Source organism: Sitodiplosis mosellana, unplaced genomic scaffold, assembly GCF_009176505.1.
Source record: "Sitodiplosis mosellana isolate CC-2019 unplaced genomic scaffold, AAFC_SMos_1.0 Smas_scaffold_1, whole genome shotgun sequence".
NCBI classification, from domain to species: domain Eukaryota; kingdom Metazoa; phylum Arthropoda; class Insecta; order Diptera; family Cecidomyiidae; genus Sitodiplosis; species Sitodiplosis mosellana.
Genome location: NW_022595244.1, coordinates 19,729,598 through 19,752,214, shown reverse-complemented (window position 1 = coordinate 19,752,214; position 22,617 = coordinate 19,729,598). Strand labels below are relative to the sequence as shown.

The 22,617-nt window shown below is 37.6% G+C and overlaps 1 protein-coding gene across 4 annotated transcripts in view; it reads left to right on the top strand.

The window, feature by feature from the left end:
* The window catches only part of LOC129580408 (G-protein coupled receptor moody), a 54,230-nt gene that overhangs the window by 16,911 nt on the left and 14,702 nt on the right, over nucleotides 1-22,617 (top strand). For 3 of the 4 annotated variants that reach the window (XM_055470815.1, XM_055470813.1, XM_055470814.1), the window contains exons 3-4: nucleotides 7,839-8,521; nucleotides 9,515-9,678. In XM_055470815.1, coding sequence (XP_055326790.1) covers nucleotides 8,440-8,521; nucleotides 9,515-9,678 — 246 coding nt within the window. In that variant the 5' untranslated portion in view covers nucleotides 7,839-8,439. The remainder of the gene's footprint in view (nucleotides 1-7,838; nucleotides 8,522-9,514; nucleotides 9,679-22,617) is intronic. The other variant, XM_055470816.1, reaches the window with a different exon arrangement.

The following is a 22,617-nucleotide window of genomic DNA, read 5'->3' as shown; positions in this document are numbered from 1 at the left end:
TCGGTTCGTGTGCGTTTGCCGTTTGCACAACAATGGCGAAATAAAACATCAACAATACGATAATGAAATATGTAATAAGAATCGTGATAAAATTCGCATTTTCGATGGAGCTGCAACACAAAAATAAATCCGTATCGTAAGTCTCAATCCACCGAAGGCGAATAAAATGCAATGTGTTGGGTATGTGGAAAATGTGCTGGGGGGAAGGAAGGGAGAGCAAGGAATTGAAATGCACAGTTCGGTGACGTCTGTATCTTGGCTCTTGGCACTAGCGCATTGCGAAAATAGAGTTATTTGCGCTGTTCATTCGCACCGCACAACCAAAAATACGACTTTAATCGAACAATATTTCAGTTTTGAAAATCGGAAACACTTTGAAAATCAATGCTTAAAACATTGTCGTCATCTTCAAGCCAAAGCGATTTTGATGCTTTCATTCTGGTAACAGCCATAAAGGGAGCATTGCACCAGAATAGAAAAATCGTCGACACTAAATTGCGTAAGCTCCAGTGCAAGAAACCATATTCAATTGATTTCGTTGTACAATATTTTGGTTGCAATGAAATTGGAACAATGATAAGACCGATTTTATTACCAATATTTATTTAAAAAAAATATATATAAAGAAACCAACGAACGAACGAACGAACGGAATTCTATTGGTTCTGCTGTGCGGTCATTCATTCGTCGAAAACCGTTGGGTCCCATTTCGAACAGTTATTTCAGTGTGTTGCAATCACACTCGAACAACGGAATTCTTGTTTATGGTATCGTCATGCTGTTATTATCAGCAGTAATGTGTCAATACACAATGTACTTCTACTCAATCGATCGATAAGTGTATACATTGGTCTAATTGGCATTTCCGACATAACACACAAACGGAACAAAGCTATAATCCACAAGTTGCGTTTAGTCATTGTAGCCCGCTATCGTAATTTCTACGCACATCGAGTGTAAAGGAATTGGAAATTGGAAAATCCCAGTTAATGAAACGTTGCGAACGTTATTGTTAATTAATAATCACCAGCTACAGATTTGAATAAACACATTTATTCAGTTTTTGAAGTCTTCATCCATTTCAATGAGTGAATCTCAGATATTTGAACAAAACGCTTCAAATATTAATGAGTTTTTGATAACATTCCTCCATATCATTCAAAATTCTGCTTTGACATATGCTAATAGTTATTGAATGGAACATAAATCCAGCATTTGAATTGGGCTGGTGAATAGAGCTGTGCTCATCATTATTAATTATTTATTAAACATCGAGCGAATTCAATGAGTAAACCCCATAATCGAATGTGTTGAACGAATAAACACGGCGGTAATATTTTCCACGCTATCCATTCTTTAACCACAACATTTGCGCGAGGCACGCGCGTGCAAACACGACTGATAATGTCAAATAATGTATAATTACGGTTGAATAGCATGCAATTATTATGTTCACAAGATATCGACAATTAATCGCCGATTAATTCACATAATGTCGTTTGAGTGACGGTTTCGATGCTTTTTCCCCATTCACAATCGATTTTAAAATTAAATTTATTGCAAAGCGTAGACAAAAACTTTTTGATTAAAATTCACGGCAATTTATTGAATGGATACGCAACCGAACTAATTTTGTAAAATGTAAAATGAATTCGTTAATTTGATTTGAAAACGTGTTCAATTACGAATTTTGGGTTTTGTGTTCTCGATTTTCGATGCTCGATTTATTTGTCAGTTGAACAAGTTCATTAATTTAATTCGAAATGCGGCAATCGAATCAAAATAAATAACGAAATCGATATATATATATATACTCGTCCGTGTAAATGTTTTTTCTCTCATTTTTTTCTGTTGGTTGGGGTGTTTGCGTGTGGAACACCCATCGAAAACGATTTTCAACGGAATCGCCGGCGAAATTGATGTTTCAGCACTTCAATAATTCAACTCTTCCATTTGGATTGGATGCTTTTTCGTAATCATCACCACAATAAAACTTAACAATGTTACTCCTGCAACCGAATGCATTTCGTTCCGTACGTTCGTTCGTGCATCGTCGTGACTATATTTTCTTTCATTTCCTTGCTGCTGAAACCGTTACGCTTACGTTGTTGTTTTTTGTCGCCGTTGCTGCGCTGCTGTTTGGTGCTGCCAAGGAAAACGTCTCTATAAAAACCGAAGACAACATTGTACAGCATTTACTGTTTCGAGCGTGTATTTGTTTTCGTATCGGTGGCAAATAAGCTGTCATCGTTTCTTTTTTGTTCTTTGCTTGCTCGATTTTCCACATTTTATGCACCGTCATATAATGAAGCAAGCGAAATAGAGAGAGAGAGAGAGAGAGAGAGAGAAAGACTTTAGACTTTGTGTTGATTTTACAAAGTCATTACGCAAGTTGAAACCAGACCTTGGCGAAGGGTATGAGAAGACGAGCAAATTGTACGACAAATTTAGAGTGCGAGTATGGGAAAATGCATCGACAATATTATGCAACAAATAAAATGTTGCACCTCAGATTTCACCTTGGTGGATTTCCACATGGTGGATGGAACGAGAGGAATGAAAGTTGCACAGTCGATGGAAATGAGAGAGCTAGTATTTTACCGTGCGCTCCAATTTCATTACATGCATTTTACGGCTCTGGCTATGACCGCATCCTGATACGTGAGACTAAGTCGTTACAGATGCGATGCAATGATTAAAACCCATTAAAACATGTTGGAAACAAAAAATTGATACTTTGTATATGCAACGCAATATTTTTTATTTTGTACACAATGTTTCGGCAATGAGCTCGCGCGCACTCACCCTATCGCCTCCAGTGCAATGTACAGTGGCTCTTTTTTTTTTAATGGGATACAGTGTGACATGGAAATTTAATATAAATTTACCAAACGGTTATGAGTAATTTCCGCAAGTTGTAGAACGGCGGTTTGTCAAGCGATAAAACTATTAACTTGACGCAAAACCGATGTTTTGCAATTTACTTCGAAATGTGAGAGTGCGGCGCGTGCAGGAGACCAGAAAATACTGAACAATCTATTTACATTCGGTCTGACGGTTCAATGCAATTTTATTACAATTCTCTATTCCATCATTTTCAATGCAACATTTGCGCTGAATATGCGGGAAATGAGACGAACACCCGCACAAGAAAAAAAAAAAATGTGTGTCAAACAATCGTTGCAGTCGTTGTTGTTGTTGCCGTCACATTTTGTCGTCTTCGTCTTAGTTGTCGTCAGCAGCAACTTCTTCTCAATGGCAACGCATTATATTTAATTGTTTGTGTGGTTTCCCACAAACCCAAACGAATGGATTTCTGAATGAAACTGTCGAAGCATGTGATAAATGCATACGACATCGGCACATATCGAGTACAGAGTTCAAGCGATAATGAAATTGAACGGAAAAATAATGACTTGGCGTTTTGCTCTTTGTTGTGGCAAGCAGCGTTTTATTTCTACCCAATACCATTGTGCATCGGATGGCCGCATTTATCGTGAGATCACTGTTTGAGGCGCGATCTAAAACCACCAACTAAATCAGTTAACATCATTAAAATATCGTAGTACAATATTACGTAGCAAAGTTTACAAATGAACAGCAAGAATCGGGCAACCGAATAAAATCGTTCGAAAACTTGATTAGGCGCATTTGAAAGTCGCATTCAGTCATCTATTTTTAGATAGTTTCATTTGTTTACCGAATCAGTATTCGACGGGCAAAATACCATGGAAATTTCAATTATCTGCGTCTTTCGGTCGTATATACTTTTGTTGTGGTTGTTGTTTGATTTAGCTCGGCTTCTCCGAAATGAATCTTTTTGGGGCGCAACGTATGTATTTTGATTTAGAACACGATTCATTTCTTCCAATGAATTGTTTGACAAACAAATAAGCAAACAAGAAAGTTTGCATTGGAAAATCCATCGACTGCGGAAGCACATCAGCCACGATAGAAACAATAAATTTTTCAAAATGTTTGTCCCGTTTTTTCTTCGCTCTCCCTCTCCGTTGTGTTTGCAATGGCATTGTGTGTGTGTTTGCCAAACACGAGCTGCATGCAAACGGGCAATTATCATAAAAGCACCTTCGTTAATTTGTGTCAACAAAATCTGATGACTTTCCTTTTATGCCCGAGTTGAGATAGAACTTCTATTTTTGCCCCCTTTTCACTATCCCATCAGATTGTGTGCTGTGCACTCCCATTGTGGCCATCAGAGTGCCCACGTCATCATGGTCTATTCATTCTTGTTAATGGGCCGTATCCAACAATGCCAATCTTGTTGTCGCAATAATTAGAATGCCACATTTTCACGATAAACATATCACATTTTTTGTTCGATTTGAATTCCCCTTCAGCGCTTGCAGGTTGCACAGAAGAAAGAAGATGGCAACAACAACAACAACAACGACGACGACGAAATATATTAAAATATGTCATCAAAATGTTGTTGGATATGAAATGAGCATCGGTATATTTGATGCGCACGAATTGAGCACAAAAGCTCACGAACACCAAGGGCTCCCCTAATTTAATCATAATCCCCTTATTGATGGAAGAAAACCGGTCTTACGAGACGTCACATGGAAAATTTGAGCCTGAACTGAAAAATAACGCAGATAAAAGAAGGTGCTGGCGTTCATCTTCCGCACGCACAATCGTTCTGACATTAAAACCGTCGCGTATTAAGTAATAAAAGCAAAGCGAAATCCATCAAATGATAATACGAATAGATGCTCTTGGCTCCTGACAACACCAATTGTCCCATTAACCAAACCGAATCACAATGTTAATGTGTATGTATGTGTTATTCCAGCGTATAAAACCCATCAATCAGATATTATGGTGATGGCAGCGTGCGTGCGTATATGTGGATGTGAATTCACATTTTACGTGTTTCATATGCTAAATATATTTGTAATGTTTAGTTGCTTTGCATGTGAAATAGGCCATTGATGAATCCGTCTGCACGTGCGTCTATGTATGCTGTATAGCATGTACGGAACATCCGAATTGGCACAAATTCCGACAACAATGTAATATACACGTTATTCACCAGCCATTTATTGTGAATCGGCACAAGAATTTTTTCAATATACAAAATATAAAAGCCAGAGAAAGTAACCAAATTACAGACATCTAGCCGCTTCTCGTCATTATGTGAATTTTTATGGACGGAATTTCAAATCGAGCTGAAAGATTGTTTCCGATGGATTTTCTTAGAACAAACACTAAACTTTTATACTTACTGCTGCTTGATCTAGGCGAAGAAATGTATTCATCAAACCTAGGGGAATTTATGTATTCGCGAATTGACAGGAATTCGCACACGTTTTGACTTCGAATTCATTCAAATATTTCACGAATTTTGCGAATTTTTTGCGAATTGGTCAAATCCATTGACAGCTGGCACCATCTTAGTTGTCATTCGCAGTGACAAAGCGAAGAATGTGAACAATTCGTAAAGAATTCGCAGAGAATGTGCGAATTCGTAACAAAATCGCAATGGAACGATCGAATTCGATAGATTCAAGTGACATAAATACCCCTAGCATCAAACACACCACTTGCTTTCCATGAATGAAACCATTCGCTTTTGCTTAAAGCTATTGACTGACATCGAACACTTTCTGACTTCAAGACAAAGCTGATTTTAGCTGCATGGTTCAATTGAATTTGCGTGCCGTATGTCGCTTGACCAGAATCGTCCACATATCGACTGCTTTTGAAATATTTCCGAAGGCAATACACATCCGGTCCGACCATTCTTCGGCTTCGACAAATTTTTCTTTATTCTAGAGGATTTTGATGTTTACGGTCGTAAACTTATTAATAACAAACATTCTTTACAGCATTCATTACCTTCTTTGATTTGGGTGATGTTCGTCATGTATTTGAACATAAAATATGAAGCACAAAAAATACGACCGAATATTTTTTGAGGGCAGACAATTCCCATAGCGCACTCTGCTGTTGCTCCAGTTTTTCAGCTTGCAATCATTTAATTTTGGTTTTATTCCATTACCAAACATACGAATGCACGAGCACATTTATGTATCAAGTGATTACCGAAATACAGACATTTCGAATGACAGCTCTGCTGCTAACCAAAACTCGGCAGTAAATGGGGTGGAATGCTCATTATAAAGAAATAAAACCAAGTTTCGGTTGAGAATACAAATTCATCCAATTTTGGTACGTATGTTTTGCTACCAGCACACAATGCCCAAGACAAAACCAGCCGGATATTTAATTAAATGCTGTAAAAGGTACCTTAAATTTTGTTTTTGTTCTGAGTTTTTCATTGTGCACACAGAAAAGAATCCCCGGAAATTTTGGGTGTTCGCCGTAAAATTTGACATTTATATATAAATTTCTATATACATTTTACCGGCAACACTTCAATTTTCCGGGCGATGACATATTTTCGAACATTTTATCAAATACTATGTATATTTTACCGCTTGAAATGACAGATGGCGCTAATTTCTGTTGGAATATTTGAAATTATGTCATCGCCCGGAAAATTCAAGTGTTGCCGGTAAAATGTATATAGAAATTCATATATAAATGTCAAATTTTACGGCGAACACCTAAAATTTCCGGGGATTCTTTTCTGTGTGTGAGCATCGTCCATTTCATTCAAATGTTTAAGAACAACAAAACTTAATGTTGATATGTTGAAATGTATATATACCTAAAATAACCATTTGTGAGCAGAAAAATATCCAATCGAATCGCCAATATTCCAAAGAGGGCCTCATTCCAAGAATAGAAATCAATTGCAAATTATTGTGATTGAACCGTTCCGCTCTAAAAACGAATTGGTTCAACGGCTCAGTCTCGGTTTTATTGGTGGCATCGATTGAAATTGAGCCCAACGCTCAATCCCAGATGAAACGAATACATTGTATGAGTCAATCAAATACATTTGAACCGGCCTTACTAATGAGATGGTTTCATTGTTTTGGCGTAGGCGTTCCATAGGCGCGCTCGATTTTGATGCATGTAAAGCAGCAGTTGCTTTCTTTCAAAGAATAAAAAGTGTGTGGATCCGAGGCTCGATGCGGCCAACCGACCGCACTCAATCCATCTTGTGTGCTGTGAGTCATTTCAACAAACCACATGTGCCTTGTAGGTTAGCGTGAAAGAGAGTATCTAATTTGGTGATTGAGTGCGCATTACTTTGTGCTTCTTTTTTTTTGCTTTCAAACAATTCTTAAACTTTATTGCTTGTTCTGTGCATTTTCATCGTTGTTATGGTCGGTGCGTGAGGGTGTGTGAGCTCGTAAAGTGTTCAACAGCCGCAAAAATCTAGGTTAAAAATATGTTTATGTTGATGTTTTTCCAGTGTTTTCTGATGGCCGGCGTGTGCATGTGGTGGTATGTGTGTGTACTGTACATGGAGGGTTTTGCATCGTCATTCACGTGGCGCATTCCATTCATCGACTTAACTTTCGATACATTCAAACATTTTTACAACTAACACAAAACAATTTCGATTGTTTTTTTACGTCCTATTTAACCAAAACCATTCGCATAATTGACGCACGGGATTAGTTTTCTAGGTTGATTACAGTCACCCAAGCATTTATATTAATAAACGAAATTTAGAGCATTGAAACTTTTTTTTCTTCCGCTCTCTTAAGCTCTTGACATATAAAAATTAATTTCTCAATCAAGTGCAATTCAGGCTTTGGTACTACGCGCGCCAAAAGTAACATCGTACATATATGTGATCTTATGTACATGGGATTTTTTACGGCAATGTTTTTTTTTATTTTCTTCTTGATATTTTGATATTTTTATGTAATCCTATTTCATTTATTTCATTCCAGATATCACCCGCGCGCACACACAAACTCATCCATCTATTGCAGCAAAGTGTTACATTCATCAGCAGATGAGAGCACACACGTGGAAGTGAAACAACCGACACCGTATTTCAGATGAAGCTTTTGCAATCAAATAGAAAGTAGCGAAAACGAGTTGCAAAGAAATCGAAAATAAATGGAAGTCATCTATTTCGGTGTGGCTTGAGCAACTTTACAGCAATCAAGAGAAATAACAGATGAAGAAAAAAAATGGATGAAAAACTCGACAACGAAACATATGCAATTTTTAGGTTTGACATAATTCAACGGCGAATATAAAAATACCAAAGACGAAACGAAAAGAGAAAGCTTTTTGTTAACTATGCAATCAGAGCAAATTACACTGCATTGTTGACTAGTGAGAAAATAAAGGACATTCACACGAACTCACACAAACACGGATTATAATTCTGTGACAACAAAAAAACCACGCCAAAACAGAATATTTGATCAAAAGGTTACTTTTTTGGAACATACAAAATTGTCAATCCATCTCCAGAAGAGGAAGATTCACGCGGGGCAGTAGTTTATTAACGTAGCGAATTTACATGTTTTTGAATGGATAATGGGAAAACTCGTGGAAACACATGTATTTACAGCAAATAACGCCACTGTTGATGCAACACCAGACACTTGGATCGACCATGGTTAGTGATTGCGCCGTTTAAGAAGGCAAACAGCGGCAGCGGCAGCGGCAGCGACAACGACGAGGACGACGACAATCACAGTTAGTTCGAGCAAGTGGCGCGCGCGAACATAGACCGAGAACGAAACGGAGAAAGTTCAATTTATTTCTCTGTTTGCATCGCCTTCCTTTTCAGTTGGAAACAAAGGCAAGGTTGAGGAATGTGTACGTAGAATTATTTTTGGAGCAAGCGTTAACAAATTAATGTGTCGGATAAGTTGGATTCATGAGCGCAAATATTTACGCCAATTTTCTCCTTGAAAAACCTATTTGTCTTCGTGAGGTGTAGCGGTGCCTGAGGCAAAGGGAATGCCGAATACGAGAATGGGTTGTTTGGCGGTTGGTGTGACAATTAATAAATAATGCTAAGTTGTTCTCTTTCCTTCTTTTTCTCTTTCCATTTCACACACACACTCACTCGCTCGTTCGCTCGCTCGCTCTCATCGAAATCACTCCTTGTTGACTCTGCCACTGTGTGTGTGTGTGTGATTTCTTGATCTTTCCCCGTACACGCTCCACCAATTAGATTAAAAACTTTTGGTTTGAATTTCCACCAAAAGTACAACCGAATGATGGTTATTATTTAAGAGAATGATTCTTGGCACATTCCACAAGTTGAAAAGCTGCCAGCTGAAGTTCCCAAGCATCGACCAAACTTTGATTTTAATCGCTTGCGCGAGGCACATTTAATTAATTCATACGCACCAATTTTATGCAGTAAAAAAGGGAAGATAATATAAATTTTGTAAAGTTCCCACACTCGTTTTTGCACTTCATTAACTCCTTGCTCGTTCTCTTCCTTTCCCGCTGTCGCTCTTGCTCTTGCTCTTGCCATTGTTCTCCCGTTCGTTTGTCCCACCGCTGTGCAACGCAGTAAATTTCCAAGCTTTAAATTCCATTAATCGTAATTTTTCTTTGGTATCTTTTGTGCTGTGGCGTTGGTTTAAATTTGTAGATCTGTCGTCGACGCTGTCGTGGTCGTTGCCACCCGACGATGAACTTTTCAAGAACTACCCGGCCGGGCTGCTATATTTTGCAACAGCTGCATGCATTGTCTTCATTCTGCTCGGAATACCGGGAAATTTAATTACAATTATTGCTTTGGCTAGGTGTAAAAAGGTAAGTGATGATTTTACTCTCACTCTAATTAAATGCCTGCTGCAATTTTTATGCTTTAAAAACCCCGCTCGGTATTTTTTTTTTGCTGTTGGCGACGTGGATGAATTGTTTGGTGTGGATTTTTTTTTAAACCAAACCTTGCGTTAACAATCATTGTTAGCAGTTTCAGGGAGATTCACTGCGATTCACCATTTGTAGAAATTTCCATTTTTAAAAAAATGGCTACAGTATGTGTTACAAATGTGATAATATTTTTTCCAGGGTCTAAATGCTAGCAAATCCATGCTTCAGCAATTAAACACATTAAACACAATTAAATTATTTAAAAAAAAAACTGAACAAAAAACCGTCGTAAAGATAATAGCCAGCCAACGTGAATCAGGACATATGCAGTGATTTGCTTGGCATTCGGTTAAATGAACGATTACATTTTGGATGCTGGAAATGAAGCGAATGTCCGACGTAATGAATGTAATCATAGAGAAAGAGAGGGAGAGAGGGAGAGAGAGAGAGAGAGAGAGAGAGAGAGAGACCATGCAAAATGCCATGGAGGGAGGAAAATTAAAGAGCATTAACATAGTTTTGCAACACACATTTTTGGTATGCATGGTACACATGCATTTGAACGGTGCATGTGAATGTGGATGTGAATGTTGAGCAATCTGTGGCGTGCCATGTATTTTTGGGGCAATTTGAAGTCGATGCATCCGTCAAACGTTCACATAACTTATTAAATGTGATGATACAATTTTATGCTTTGGTCACAGGTTTTTTTGCTTTCTACCAAAAAAAGATGTCCATGCCATGGTATGACATGGCAGAGCGTTCGTCATCATGATGTTGCAACATTGACGTTCATTTTAAAATGCACATTCGAATGCATCGTGTTCGTGCGAGATAAACCACACCAATTTGCAATGATTTCACAGGAAATGATACATCTGGCTTCGCCAAAAACTTTGAATACAAAATAGTACTCGCTGAAGCAGTTCATAAATCACAGATGTGATTCGATAAAACTGCAATAAAATTCATTTGTTCAACCGAATCCTGATTCAGCGAAAAGTTTAACGAAGTCATAAACAAACCAAATGCTTGCACAACGCTTCAATTTTCGGCCAAGGCACTTTGAATTCACAGCGGCGAAAAAAAGGCCAACAACTTGTCGTTTTTCATTAGTTTCGGTATTTTCGCCTTGGTAACTAGATAATAAATATGTAAAAGTTTTCGGTTGAAAGCGTTTCGGTATACTATCACCAACGAAACTTAAATATATGGGAAACCGAATTTCGACCGAATTTATCTCGCACACGAAACAAGAAAATACATTTTCGCTTGAGCTGCGATGTGAAAAATTTAATTAAAAATCCTTTTGCAGCTTTCGAAATTAATCAATTCGGATATCATGCCATTTTTAGCTACACAATTTGCACGCTATCGAATCGTTCTTCACTTTCGCACTCGACTCGTGTTTTAACTCAACTTGACTCTCTCTCTCTCTTTTCAGTTGCCATTGTCACTACAATAAGTGCAGCTGCTTGTTGCTGCAGCATATAGTTTGTGAGAAGAACTACTTAACAAGAACCACTTCTAATGGTAGCAATGTTTGTTCGACGAAATTAAGTTTTCATTTCCTTCATTTGTTTTAGCTTTCAATTACATTTCGACTGCTTGAAGTCCAAGTCCACACATTTGCTCCACAATACGGTTAACTTGAATAAATACTCACATTTTTCCGCATTCTCACCAAAATCTATCCACTCAACTATCCGTTGTGATCAGTGCTCTCAAGATACAATAGAAAAGTAAAAGTCAAGCGAAATTATTCGAACCAAAATCATTACGCTTGCGAAATATTGTTAAAACTTACATCTTCCCTCTAACGAACCAAATGCGCTCCCGTTTCGAGGAATTAAAATTTCATCGAAGCAAAATGGCTTCAGTCATCGCTGTTTCATTACTTCTTTGATCGCTCAATGGAAATAAGATGCAATAATCAGCGTAAATCGCAGCCATGAATGAAACAGCGATAGATACTCAATATACGCTCATAATTACAACGGAAGACACCCCGAATGGGATTTTAAAACGGAAAGAATAGGACAGACTCTATAGTTTGTTTTCGCTGTGTTAAGTTGTTTTGCATGGCTCAGTGTTTTTGCAAGGGCGCTTTGAAAATGCTATTCCCGTTCTAAACTGTTTTTATTATTCGATTTGACGAAATGAAAGAGCTAAAATTAGATTGCATAAATTAATTCTGAAGTTACGTGATGTAAATGTGCGACAGTAAAATTACAGCACAAACCATTTTAATAAAATCGTCGCATGACAAAGTATTCCCCCCCCCCCGCGCAAAGCAAATACTTTTGAAGATTTATATAAGCATTCAGATGCTTATTTCCACCGTTTCCGCCTCCACGGTCAATAGTCTTCGCATTAAAATTTCCTAAAAGAATGAATACATTAGCAATCGGACAAGAGTGTCGAACGGCATCTGGATCCGCATGCAAATGTCTGTTTCGAATGTAAATGCTTCGCAAAATGTTCGATTGAATGTCAAACATTTCACGTTATCTCCAAAATGATGAATGGGAAAAATGAACATCGATTTCGATACAAAGCACACGCTCGGGTGACCCGACTCGCTCTTCATTTCGCACGCATCGTGCTGTTTGCGCGTCATGGTTTTGGTGTGAAGCAAAGCTTCAAATGTTCATCAGAAATAAATGAATTAAAAATATTCCGTTTGAATTTGAAATTTTCAGTGACTTTTTCTCGCAATAATCAATTCTCCAATCGTGTTTCATGCACCAGGAAAAAAATCGATTCGACATTTTCCATTCCGCATCGCTTCGTTGGTTTTAACATTTACAACGGATGTTTTTTAGCTTTGGTATGCTGCTGGGGGATGAACACCACGATTAAAAAGCAGTCATTTCGTCGAAATGCCATAACTACACATATTAACATTCGATGACAAATGATTCCAGTGTCACAATGATGTTTTGTCATCTCTGGCCTCAGAATGGTCATTCGCCGCTTGATAACGATTCACACAAATGCCAACAAAAGCCATCATTCAAGCGGAAGATAATTGTTGCAAACAACTGTAAAACAAAAGCAGTCAACAAATCGTAGATAACAATGACAAATGTTGCATTATTTTATGTTCAACCCTCCGGAGATTATCTATTCAAAAGCGATCGAAACGCTGTGTCTAGTTTAAATTTGTTTGGCTCGTAACGTGGCGTTTGCGAGCCGCATGAAAAGTTTCTCATCAATTTTTTCTGTTCGTCATTTTTACGAATTGAAATGCGAAAATACGAATGGAGGCAGCATCACGCATTAAAACCCAGATGTTTCTCAATTCGTATTTTGACGAATCGTATCGGTTACGGAACGTGAGCTATAGCATCGCACAACTTTCGTTTTTCCTCCGATCATAGCTATATAAGTGACAAAAGGTCGATGAAACGTACAGTGGATGTAACGGATTTGTTTGGAAAAAAACCAGGCAGTTGTCGCTTGGATTTGTTTGGAAAAAAACCAGGCAGTAGTCGCTTGGAATACCAATCGATGCTTTTGAACAGATGCCATTTCTATTTCTCATTTATATAACCATTTGGTGACAGACCAAGGTGCACACATAATAAACATTAATACTGAAAGGCTTTCCACTTGATTTTTCCATCTTCCTTCGACGATTTTCGCAAAAAATGTAGAGCATTGAGATGAATGGAAAAATTCCATTTACAGTTTCATGGCTTGTATGTGGACTACATCAAACACAGATAAAATATTGACACAGATAAAAAATAAAACGCAGTTTTGTTAGAAATGAATTTTTCATCGCCACAAAATCGTCACATTTATTTCCCAGGACTCGAATATTGTTCCAAGAAAAATGCTTTATGAACACTGTCGCAATTTAATATGGTGTTTATACTGGGATCGCTGAATGTGTAAATCAATCTTATGCAAACGGCTTCCTTTTGTTATGATAAAGTAGTCTTTATCAATTCAGGCCAACAAATTATGAATAATAGAAAAACACTTGTATATTGACTGGCACAACGTATGCGCTGCTGAGGCTGCTGCTTCTGCTGTTGGGCTGTTACCGCATGCAATCAATATAATATATATATATCATGTAATTGGCATTTATTAATTTGATTTCATGCTTCAAGTAAATCATCCGGAGTCGTTTTGCTTCCTTTTGTTATGTATTACGAAAAGGTTTTTCACACCGAGCCTCTTAACACAGCAAAAGTTTATTCCACTCGTTTCGTCATGTAACGCAATACATTTTTTTATGATTGGTAAAATGTTTATCGCTAGCAACCCGAATGCTAACGAGCTCCAATTCGCACCTTAATAATATTCAACCGCATTAATAAGCATTATTCATGGTGTGCACGTGCACTTGTTACCCATTTCCGTTCCATGGCTTTTATTTATTTGTATAACTTATTTTCCGATTTTTTTTCTCACTGCCAAATTGCCAATTCAATCAGTATGGTAATGAAATGGGTCAATCCTTTTTCTCACGTCTGTCTACAAATTATTGCTAACTCAATTATATTTCTAAAGAACATTATGTTTGGGCTATGTTTGTAATGATTTGGTTCATGTAATTCGCATTCGAAAAACACGGAAGAAATGCTAGGGGAACATTTTTCCGGAAGTGGAATTGAGAAGGAAAGTTTGTAAACGAGCTGAAAAGTGGTTTTCTCAAAAAACCCCTTTGCGCAAACTAGATTTCACCTTGTGAAATTTGATGCAAGTCATCCATTTAAAGGTGGTAAAGAGTTGCGTGTGTGTGTGCCTTTAAAATGGAAATGTTTTTCTAGGCTTTGTATACAAAATAAAACCGATTGAACCGAAAGAGAGGAAAAGCCACAGAGCATGAATACCAAGAATTCCGCTTATGTTTTTGTGTATATATGATGTAATCTAGGTAATTACATTTTTTTCGGTAGACTGGAAAACCTACAGCTTTGTTTGCTGGCAGAACGCTTTAAAGTGAAAGTAATATTTTTAATTTAACGCTTCGAAACAGATGGCTTCCCATTTTTAAGCGCTTCGCAAAAATTCCAGTGATTATGTGTCATCTGCTGCCAATCAAACGTTTGAAATGGTTTGTAATTTGAGGCATTAAAATTAGCGGTATCATATTTCGAAATCTCTCGACTGAACATTCTGATGAATTCATCAGATTTGAAGGTTTATGTGTATGTCGTATGCGGAGAAATACATTTCGCCTGATGACGGCTCTTTTTCGCAGTGATGTTTGCGAAGGGTTGTTGGAAAAATTTAATGCATTCGACAGTTGGTGTCGATTAAAGTAAATGGTGTGGATTGTGGAATGTATCGGAGTTACTCAGATGAAACCTGATCCATTTTTGTGGAAAACGCTTCGGAATGTGCAATTGCCAAATTATACGACACGGATAAGGATGAAGTCTAGTGGGAATTTTAACGATGCACGCACACAGAACTGCCTATTGGCTTATTGTGTATCATTATTGTTAATGAGAGCCTCACTTCGGATAACACCAATGTCATTTGGTGGAAACACTACAACTTTGATTAACAAAAAGCTCACTATTAAGTGATTAAGCGTATGTGCGTGTTTCACGAAAAGCGAGCATGTTGTGTCTGTTATGCACGGAATTTGGGTTAAATAAACACACCACCGAAACAATAAAAGTTATAGGGCGCACTGAATGGAAAAGCACGTGTGAACTTGCCTATACACAAAATACAACTCTCCGTTGAGAATTAACATAACATTTTTTTGGGTCAAATTTTCAATGTCATACAAATCGAGAGTATGTTTATCTGACCGATTAAATTCCATCGCTTTTTTCGGATATTTTTGGACACACGATTTTCTTTTCTCATTCGCGCACTTCTTGCACTGGCTGATGTCTGGCAAATGCTAATGCTGCCCATTAACATACATTGGCATAATCAAATGAACGAAAAGCTTTAAATCAAGCTAAGTGCTTCTTGTATTACAACGATTCATTTCCTTTTATTGCCATTTAACAGCTTCAGTGATAGTGTGACTGAATCATGGCAAGAAGCCATTGAAGGGACAGTCGAGAGAATCAAGGAAGATCACTATCGAATACGGACCAAACAAAAATCGTTAGCGGCTACTAAGCAATTTTGGAAAAGAGCGGAAAAAAGGCGACAAAAAATGTGCGACAGTTCTGAACGCATCATTCGCTGCGGAGGAAGCGAGTGTCATCATGGAAAAAATGACTGCGTTGACCCATATTTTTATTGTTATTCACTGAATGGTTTGTTATGATTGTCTCAAACATGCCCCCGCATTGGAATCGAAAAACAACAAGCAAAAAAAAAATATCGTCCAAAACGAAAGCAGAAGAGTCTCGTGAAAATAATGAAATTATGAGAAGCTCAAGGAATGCTGTAAATATATGACGACTTCTTTCTGCCACATTTAGTTGCGAAAATGGTTTTAAATGGGTGTTGCTGCTTTTGCTGTTACTCTCACTGTGTCTGGGTCAAGTGATGTCTTCGCTCTTGTTTTCTCCCTTGTTGTATGCCAATCTTTTTTCCTTCAGTAATTGTTGTTGTGTTGTGTATTTAGTGATTTTTTTTAGTGTGATGCTTCCTCTTTCGCTCAGATTGTTGTTTACATTTTGCTCTTGAGTGCTTGTGACTCTTTTATCGCAATATTTGATTTAAATTTATGGATTCGATTTCAAAAGTGTCCGAAGAAAAGGACCAACCACAAAACGGAAAAGTGAAATAAAGACAAGACAGCAAAGAGAAAGGATAGTGGATGGGAAAAAAATGAAATTGGGTCAAATATTTGCAAAGAGTTTCCGTTTGCTGAGGGCGTCTGAGTGCATCAGTACTGTCGTTACATCATCATAAGTTTTTGTTTAGTTGTTTTTTTTCTGTTTTTGTTTCTTCTTCTCCGGTTTGTTTTGTCTGCACGACATTTGCTTCGCATTCACGGTTTGACAGTTCAATCGTTAGCTTCTTGTTTTTCCACAAAAATCTGTTTAATTTCCCATTTTACAGAGAAAAAAAACCTCCAAGAAAAGGAACGACCATGCCAAAGTTTTCACAACAAACTTGAAATTGGAAACGGAATTTCTGTGGTCGACTTCATGGTGTTTGCATTGGAATTTTGGGCGAAAGGATTTTTGCGTTTCTTTTCCTTTCACCTTTTTTTTTCTTCGTCGGCTTTTTTGTCGAAAGCACGCGTTCGTCTTGATAGGTAATTAGTTGTTGCTATGAAAATAATCGTGTCTGTCTTTCATGTTTATAATTTAGTAGTAGATGTAAACAAACAACGTAACTGCTGCTGCTGCTGCTGTTGTGGCCAATTACATCGTTGCTCGCGTTTGTCTAGAGAGTGAGATAGCTTCATGTAAAATTAGAGATACGAACACGTTTCGCGTTATGAACTTTCCAAGCCGAATCAAAGCCATAAATTTGTGCGAACAAAATACGACGAAAACGAAATACAAAAAAAACTCAAAACGAAATTCATCAAACCACTCCTTTTGTACGGCGCTCGACTACAACACAAACTAGCAGCGCCAACGCTTCTGGCATGTTTTCTGCCAGATATCAGAGTTTTTTTTTTATCGTTTTACATTTTCTTCACAATAATTACAATATAACGAACACTTGTTCCAAAAGAAAATGGTCAGTTGAGGAATGTTTTCCCACGATGATAAAAAAAATGAAGAATATAGATCATTTTAAGCACGTTCATCTTTAACAAACTCGTAGAATTTCGCATTTTTATGCACTTCATTCAATCTATTGGTTTTTGATATTATTTTTTTTCGGCACGGTGAAATGTACCATTTGGCACAAATGGATATGTTGTTGGTTTGCAAAAGATTTATTTCGTTGGAAAAAATGCTGAAGAAGCGCTCGAGCGAGCGAATGAGCAAGCAAGCGCCGGTATTGACTAACCAACCGGAAATTTTTCGATCATTTCACGTAGGAGCACGTGTATTCTACTTCTTTACTAAGGCGCGTCTAAAGCGGAAACATTCTCCACGGAATTTCCGTTTGTGATATTCCCTTACGACTTATTTAGCGATAATGTTTATTTATTTTTCATTCGCGTTGTTCGCACAAATCTCTGCTCACTTAAAATTCGGATTACATTGCACGATTTAACCATTTCGGTTCTCGGTATAAGTGATGTGTAGTTCGCATGATTCGATATAGATTCAAAGTGAACGAATGCGCGCCTAATGACTGGCTTTTCACAATCCATGGTCATTGCTTTCGATCGATGTGTAATCCATCGTTTTTCACAATTTATCGCTTTATTTATCGTTTTGCAATGAATTTTCTATGGCTTCGATATCAATCAATTTCGTTAAATTATTTGCCTCCAATCACGATTTTCGAAAACACAACGAACGAAAAAAAAAACACACAGTTGCAGTAATCGTCAAATCGACGCCATTGAACTTAAAGGACAAAAAAGCTGCAAATAAATAACTCACTCTCACTCCCACATTTTCGCTCTCTCTCCCTCTCGGTGGACTTTCTTGTTTGCAGCACGGATTTCATGCCGAGTGTTTTGTGTATTCATGACTTGGATTTATGCTAGCAGGCAATCCCAGCAAAAAAAGATGTGAAATTTGCGTGACTCCATTTGTTTGCGAAGTGTTGACAGTGTCAAACGATATTTTATACTAAATTATAGACCACTGCTGAGCCACCAAGTGTGGCTTCAGTCGGTTGAATCCAAATATTCAAGTTGAGACTCCCATTAAACTGCCTACAACAGAGTAGACATTGCTTATTTTCGAAGAAAAAAAAACCAGCAGGTGTACGTTTTTGTTTGAGTTAATAAAAGCGGCCGATTACAGAAAACGATAAATATTAGCACAACTACATTTCTATTAGTGATACGTAAAAGAACGCAAGTTGGTCCAACTTCGTAGCAATAAAGAGAAGTATGTTTCATTGCAACTAATAATAGTTAAAAGAATGTATGTTCGTTTTTAGCGGGTCCTCGCGGTTTTTCACGGTTTCCGCGGAACTGATAAGAGATAACAACTTGGTGTCTTCGGCAAAGTTGTAGCACTCGAGGTCTTCTATAACATTGCTAAAAACATCTATCTCTCATCTCTTATCAGTTGTTATCTCTTGTCAGTTCCGCGGAAACCGTGAAAAACCGCGGAGGCTAGACGGGATGCCAACATACTTCCTTTTAACGCAGATAGAATCAACAGAAAACATACTTTCCTTTTCAAAAATATAAATCGACAAAAAAACATACATTCTTTTACGTCTCACGAATAGATTTATGCGATGTGTGTGGCGAATCACGCGTGGATTTGTTTACGTTTCGCACTTTCATCGAAAATTGCTAAACATCTGGTCGACTTATAACTTCATCATAAAAATGATCGTTAATATTTATGATGTCATCATTTTGCCGGAAGGTACAAATTGATGTGATTGAGGAACTTTCAAAACGTTTCTTATGTACGACGAATGAACTTCTTGTCAAACTTGAAGCATTTCGTTGAAAACGGGAAGTGTATCACTTCCCGATCCCGTCTTATTCTTACATCCTAGTTGTGATGGAAAACGGAGCGTAATTCTTTATTTTCAACATAAACTCGCACCCTTGTACCTTGGTTACTTTAATACATTCAAAAAAAATCATTAAGCGATTTTTTTCTTAAACTAAATTGAACAAAAAACACAAGCGAATAAGTGGATACACATGGAAAGCAGCAAATTTTCAAATTCACACATCCGGCCAAATGGTTTGAATTCGTTAGCAATCTTTATCCATTATCCACAGTTCATTTTTCTTTCTCTTCGTCTCATTGTTGTATTCCCCATGCAATGGTACTTGGAAACAGGCTGTAAATAGATTATGTTTTCATTTTAATTCGTCCCCATGCAAGCATAAAGCGTTTCACATTCTGACTAGTGTGTCAAGTTGTGTTATGAATTTCTTTTGCTTGAATAATGTTATGCTTTGTATGAACGGCCTTAATCGATAACACATACACCAGCCTACTTGCTTTGCAAAGACTTATGGAAAAGAATCGCTTTTTGTCTATGTAGATGTGGTAGTGTGGGCTTGTGCTCACATCAACTTGGAAACTTGGCCATTAAGCTGGATTTCTAGTGATGTCAGCAAAAAAAATTCGAATCAATAAACAATATTTCCTTTCGTTTTGTGGGCGGCCCACAAAAACGAGCCGATATTTTCGATATGTTGAGCCGCCACTTTGTGCATTAACAAAGTTTTTATCTTACTTCACAACACACTTATTCGATTTGGTTCCTGTTGTGAAAACAATCACACCACAAACATAAATTCTGTCACGCGACAACAAGCATTTTTTACAACAGAAAACGTTGCATTTGCTGTAAAGAGTGGGAAGAGGAGCACAAAATAGAACAAAAAACAGAAGAGAGAGAGAGAGAAAGAACAAGGGAGTCCTAAATGGAGGCAAATAGTATCAAATAACTGCTTCGTCGGTTTACCATCAACACAATATAGTTTCCATGCTGTGTTTCGGAAGCTATATAATGGTTTGACAATAACAAAAACAACAAACTAAGGGAAAGCTAAAAAAAAACGATCCGAAGACGAAAAAAAATCTGGATATTTTTCTTTTAGATAGATGAATACAATTTCTGTTTATTTGTTTGCCGTTCGGTTTTTCCCTTTTTCAGGCTTTGTCTATATGGTTACTCTTTGCCTTTGGTCGCTTTTTGATACTTTAATCATTACAATGTCTGACGGCACACGACAGACACACACTTTAATGCAATACACTTAACTCAACAAGCGATAGCTTACAGTATTTATGTTCCGTACTCCTCTTCCCATGGACGTGATGACAGTTTTGCAAGTGGCGTTTTTATCAATAGATTGATATCGTGCACTTAAAACCTACACGAGTGCATGTGCATAAAATGTTTTCTTACACCACAATATAAATAATGCTCACAAAAATACCACTGTGACACATTGTTTCTTCTCATTCATTTTTTTCCACTGTGTTCATTGTCGCCGCAAGTGATACATGCTTTGCTAGTCGGATTTTTTTTTGCTGCTGTTGTTGTTCGTCTGAATGAAGCACATAAATAGAAATGTTTAGAGAAAATGAAACTGATTGCTGCACCAAAGGGCATAAATAAACTGGCCATATTTTCTGTTTAGTTCTTCCACCAATTTTTCACTGTATCCACCCCAATATTGTTGGAGTTTTGAATGGGTGGATAGGGATACGTATCTTGCCACTTTTTATCGTCTGATTTTGAAGATTCATTTCGCTTTTTATAGTACTTCAAGATTCCAGGGATGGAATTTCCATATGCAAATACGGTTGTCATCTCCAGCGGTCGATTTTTGGTACAGTTTCGAAAAATATCATCCATAAAAACCGTGCGAAACTCATTTCATTAGGATAGTTCAATGCTCTGAAATCAATTGAATTTGATGAAAAACCTCCTTTTGCCTGTTCAATTTTTCAACAGAATTCGCATGACTATCGATTTTTTTGGGTCCCTTTTTCAACAATTCCGAAGGTAAGGTTGTCTATTTCCACCCATGAAATGTAAATAAAGGTACAAAAATCACTCTCACCTCTCGTAGTGACGTCTTAATAATAAAAAAAAAGAACCCAGAAAATTCAAAGTCATCCCAGTGGACGCAGAAAATGTGATTTGGCATTTTCGTGGGCGAGCAAGAGTTTGAGAGATGCGGTCGACAATTTCATAACGGATAAAAGATTGTCATTATAATTTGTAATATTTTCGAACACACAGTGCTCAACACACAGTGCCCTTATTTATTGAATAATAATAAAATATTTGTTGTTTAGTCCCTTGTCATCGCAAACTTCGGTCATTTTCACCATCGAATAACCGACGAATGGTGCGCAATATGAACAAATGACGTCCTCATCATGGTCAGTGTCATATGGCTACATACCGAATACGTACTACATAATCACCGAAATGCCTGAAATAGAACATGTTTTCGATGACGACGGCAGTGGCGACAGAAGCAGTGTTGATGTGAAAATGTGTTTGAGATACAGCGTACAGCTCATCGAACTGAAATTCAATTTGGCACATTTATCAGGCAGTCACGAACCACCCTCAATGTATCATCAGTATCGAATTCATTCGAAAAAAAATCCAATTTGCTGCTCGCTTCAATTGTCTCTTTACATTATTGATACGAGTGTAACAGTTTTAAAATCAAGCCACTTTTCCTCCGTCTGACGACGCACACCAACAACGACAATTGGACAAAAGAAAGAAGAAAAATCCAACACCAAAAGAGACGTACAATGTTTGCACTCGAATCTTCCGCAATTTTGTCTCAATGAACTTTCGCTTTCGCGCGACCCGTGTGTTTTGACAATGAATGACTTTATTTCCATTGTTTGCGTTGGCTAAATAAACCAGCACATTACACTCGTTCTGAATGCACAGTGCACACTGAGTCGACACATCCACATCGAAATTTCGAAACAATGCATAACCACTTTCTCCCTCTGTGTGTTTTTATACGTTCGCTTACGATAGCGGCGCGCAGCCAATTTCTGCTGACGACGTTGTAGTCGACCGTCGACGTAAAAATGCTCGACGTTGTGTGACTACAAAACTAAATAGCTTTTCTTCGGGTACAAACCGAAAATCTCATTTCATCCATTAATTTGATTTTGTTTTGTTCATTAATTGTCGCCGTTCTTCTTCTCGAAACCACCGCCCACAGCAAAAGAATACAACGGCGGCGACAACTCGATGACGATAGCAGACATTGTGCAATTGATTGGCAAACAACAATCATACCGGGAGAGAGAGAGAGAGAGAGAGAGAGAGAGAGAGTAACACACAAAAGAACATGACAAAATACACATGTTTCCATTGTGTGCAGAC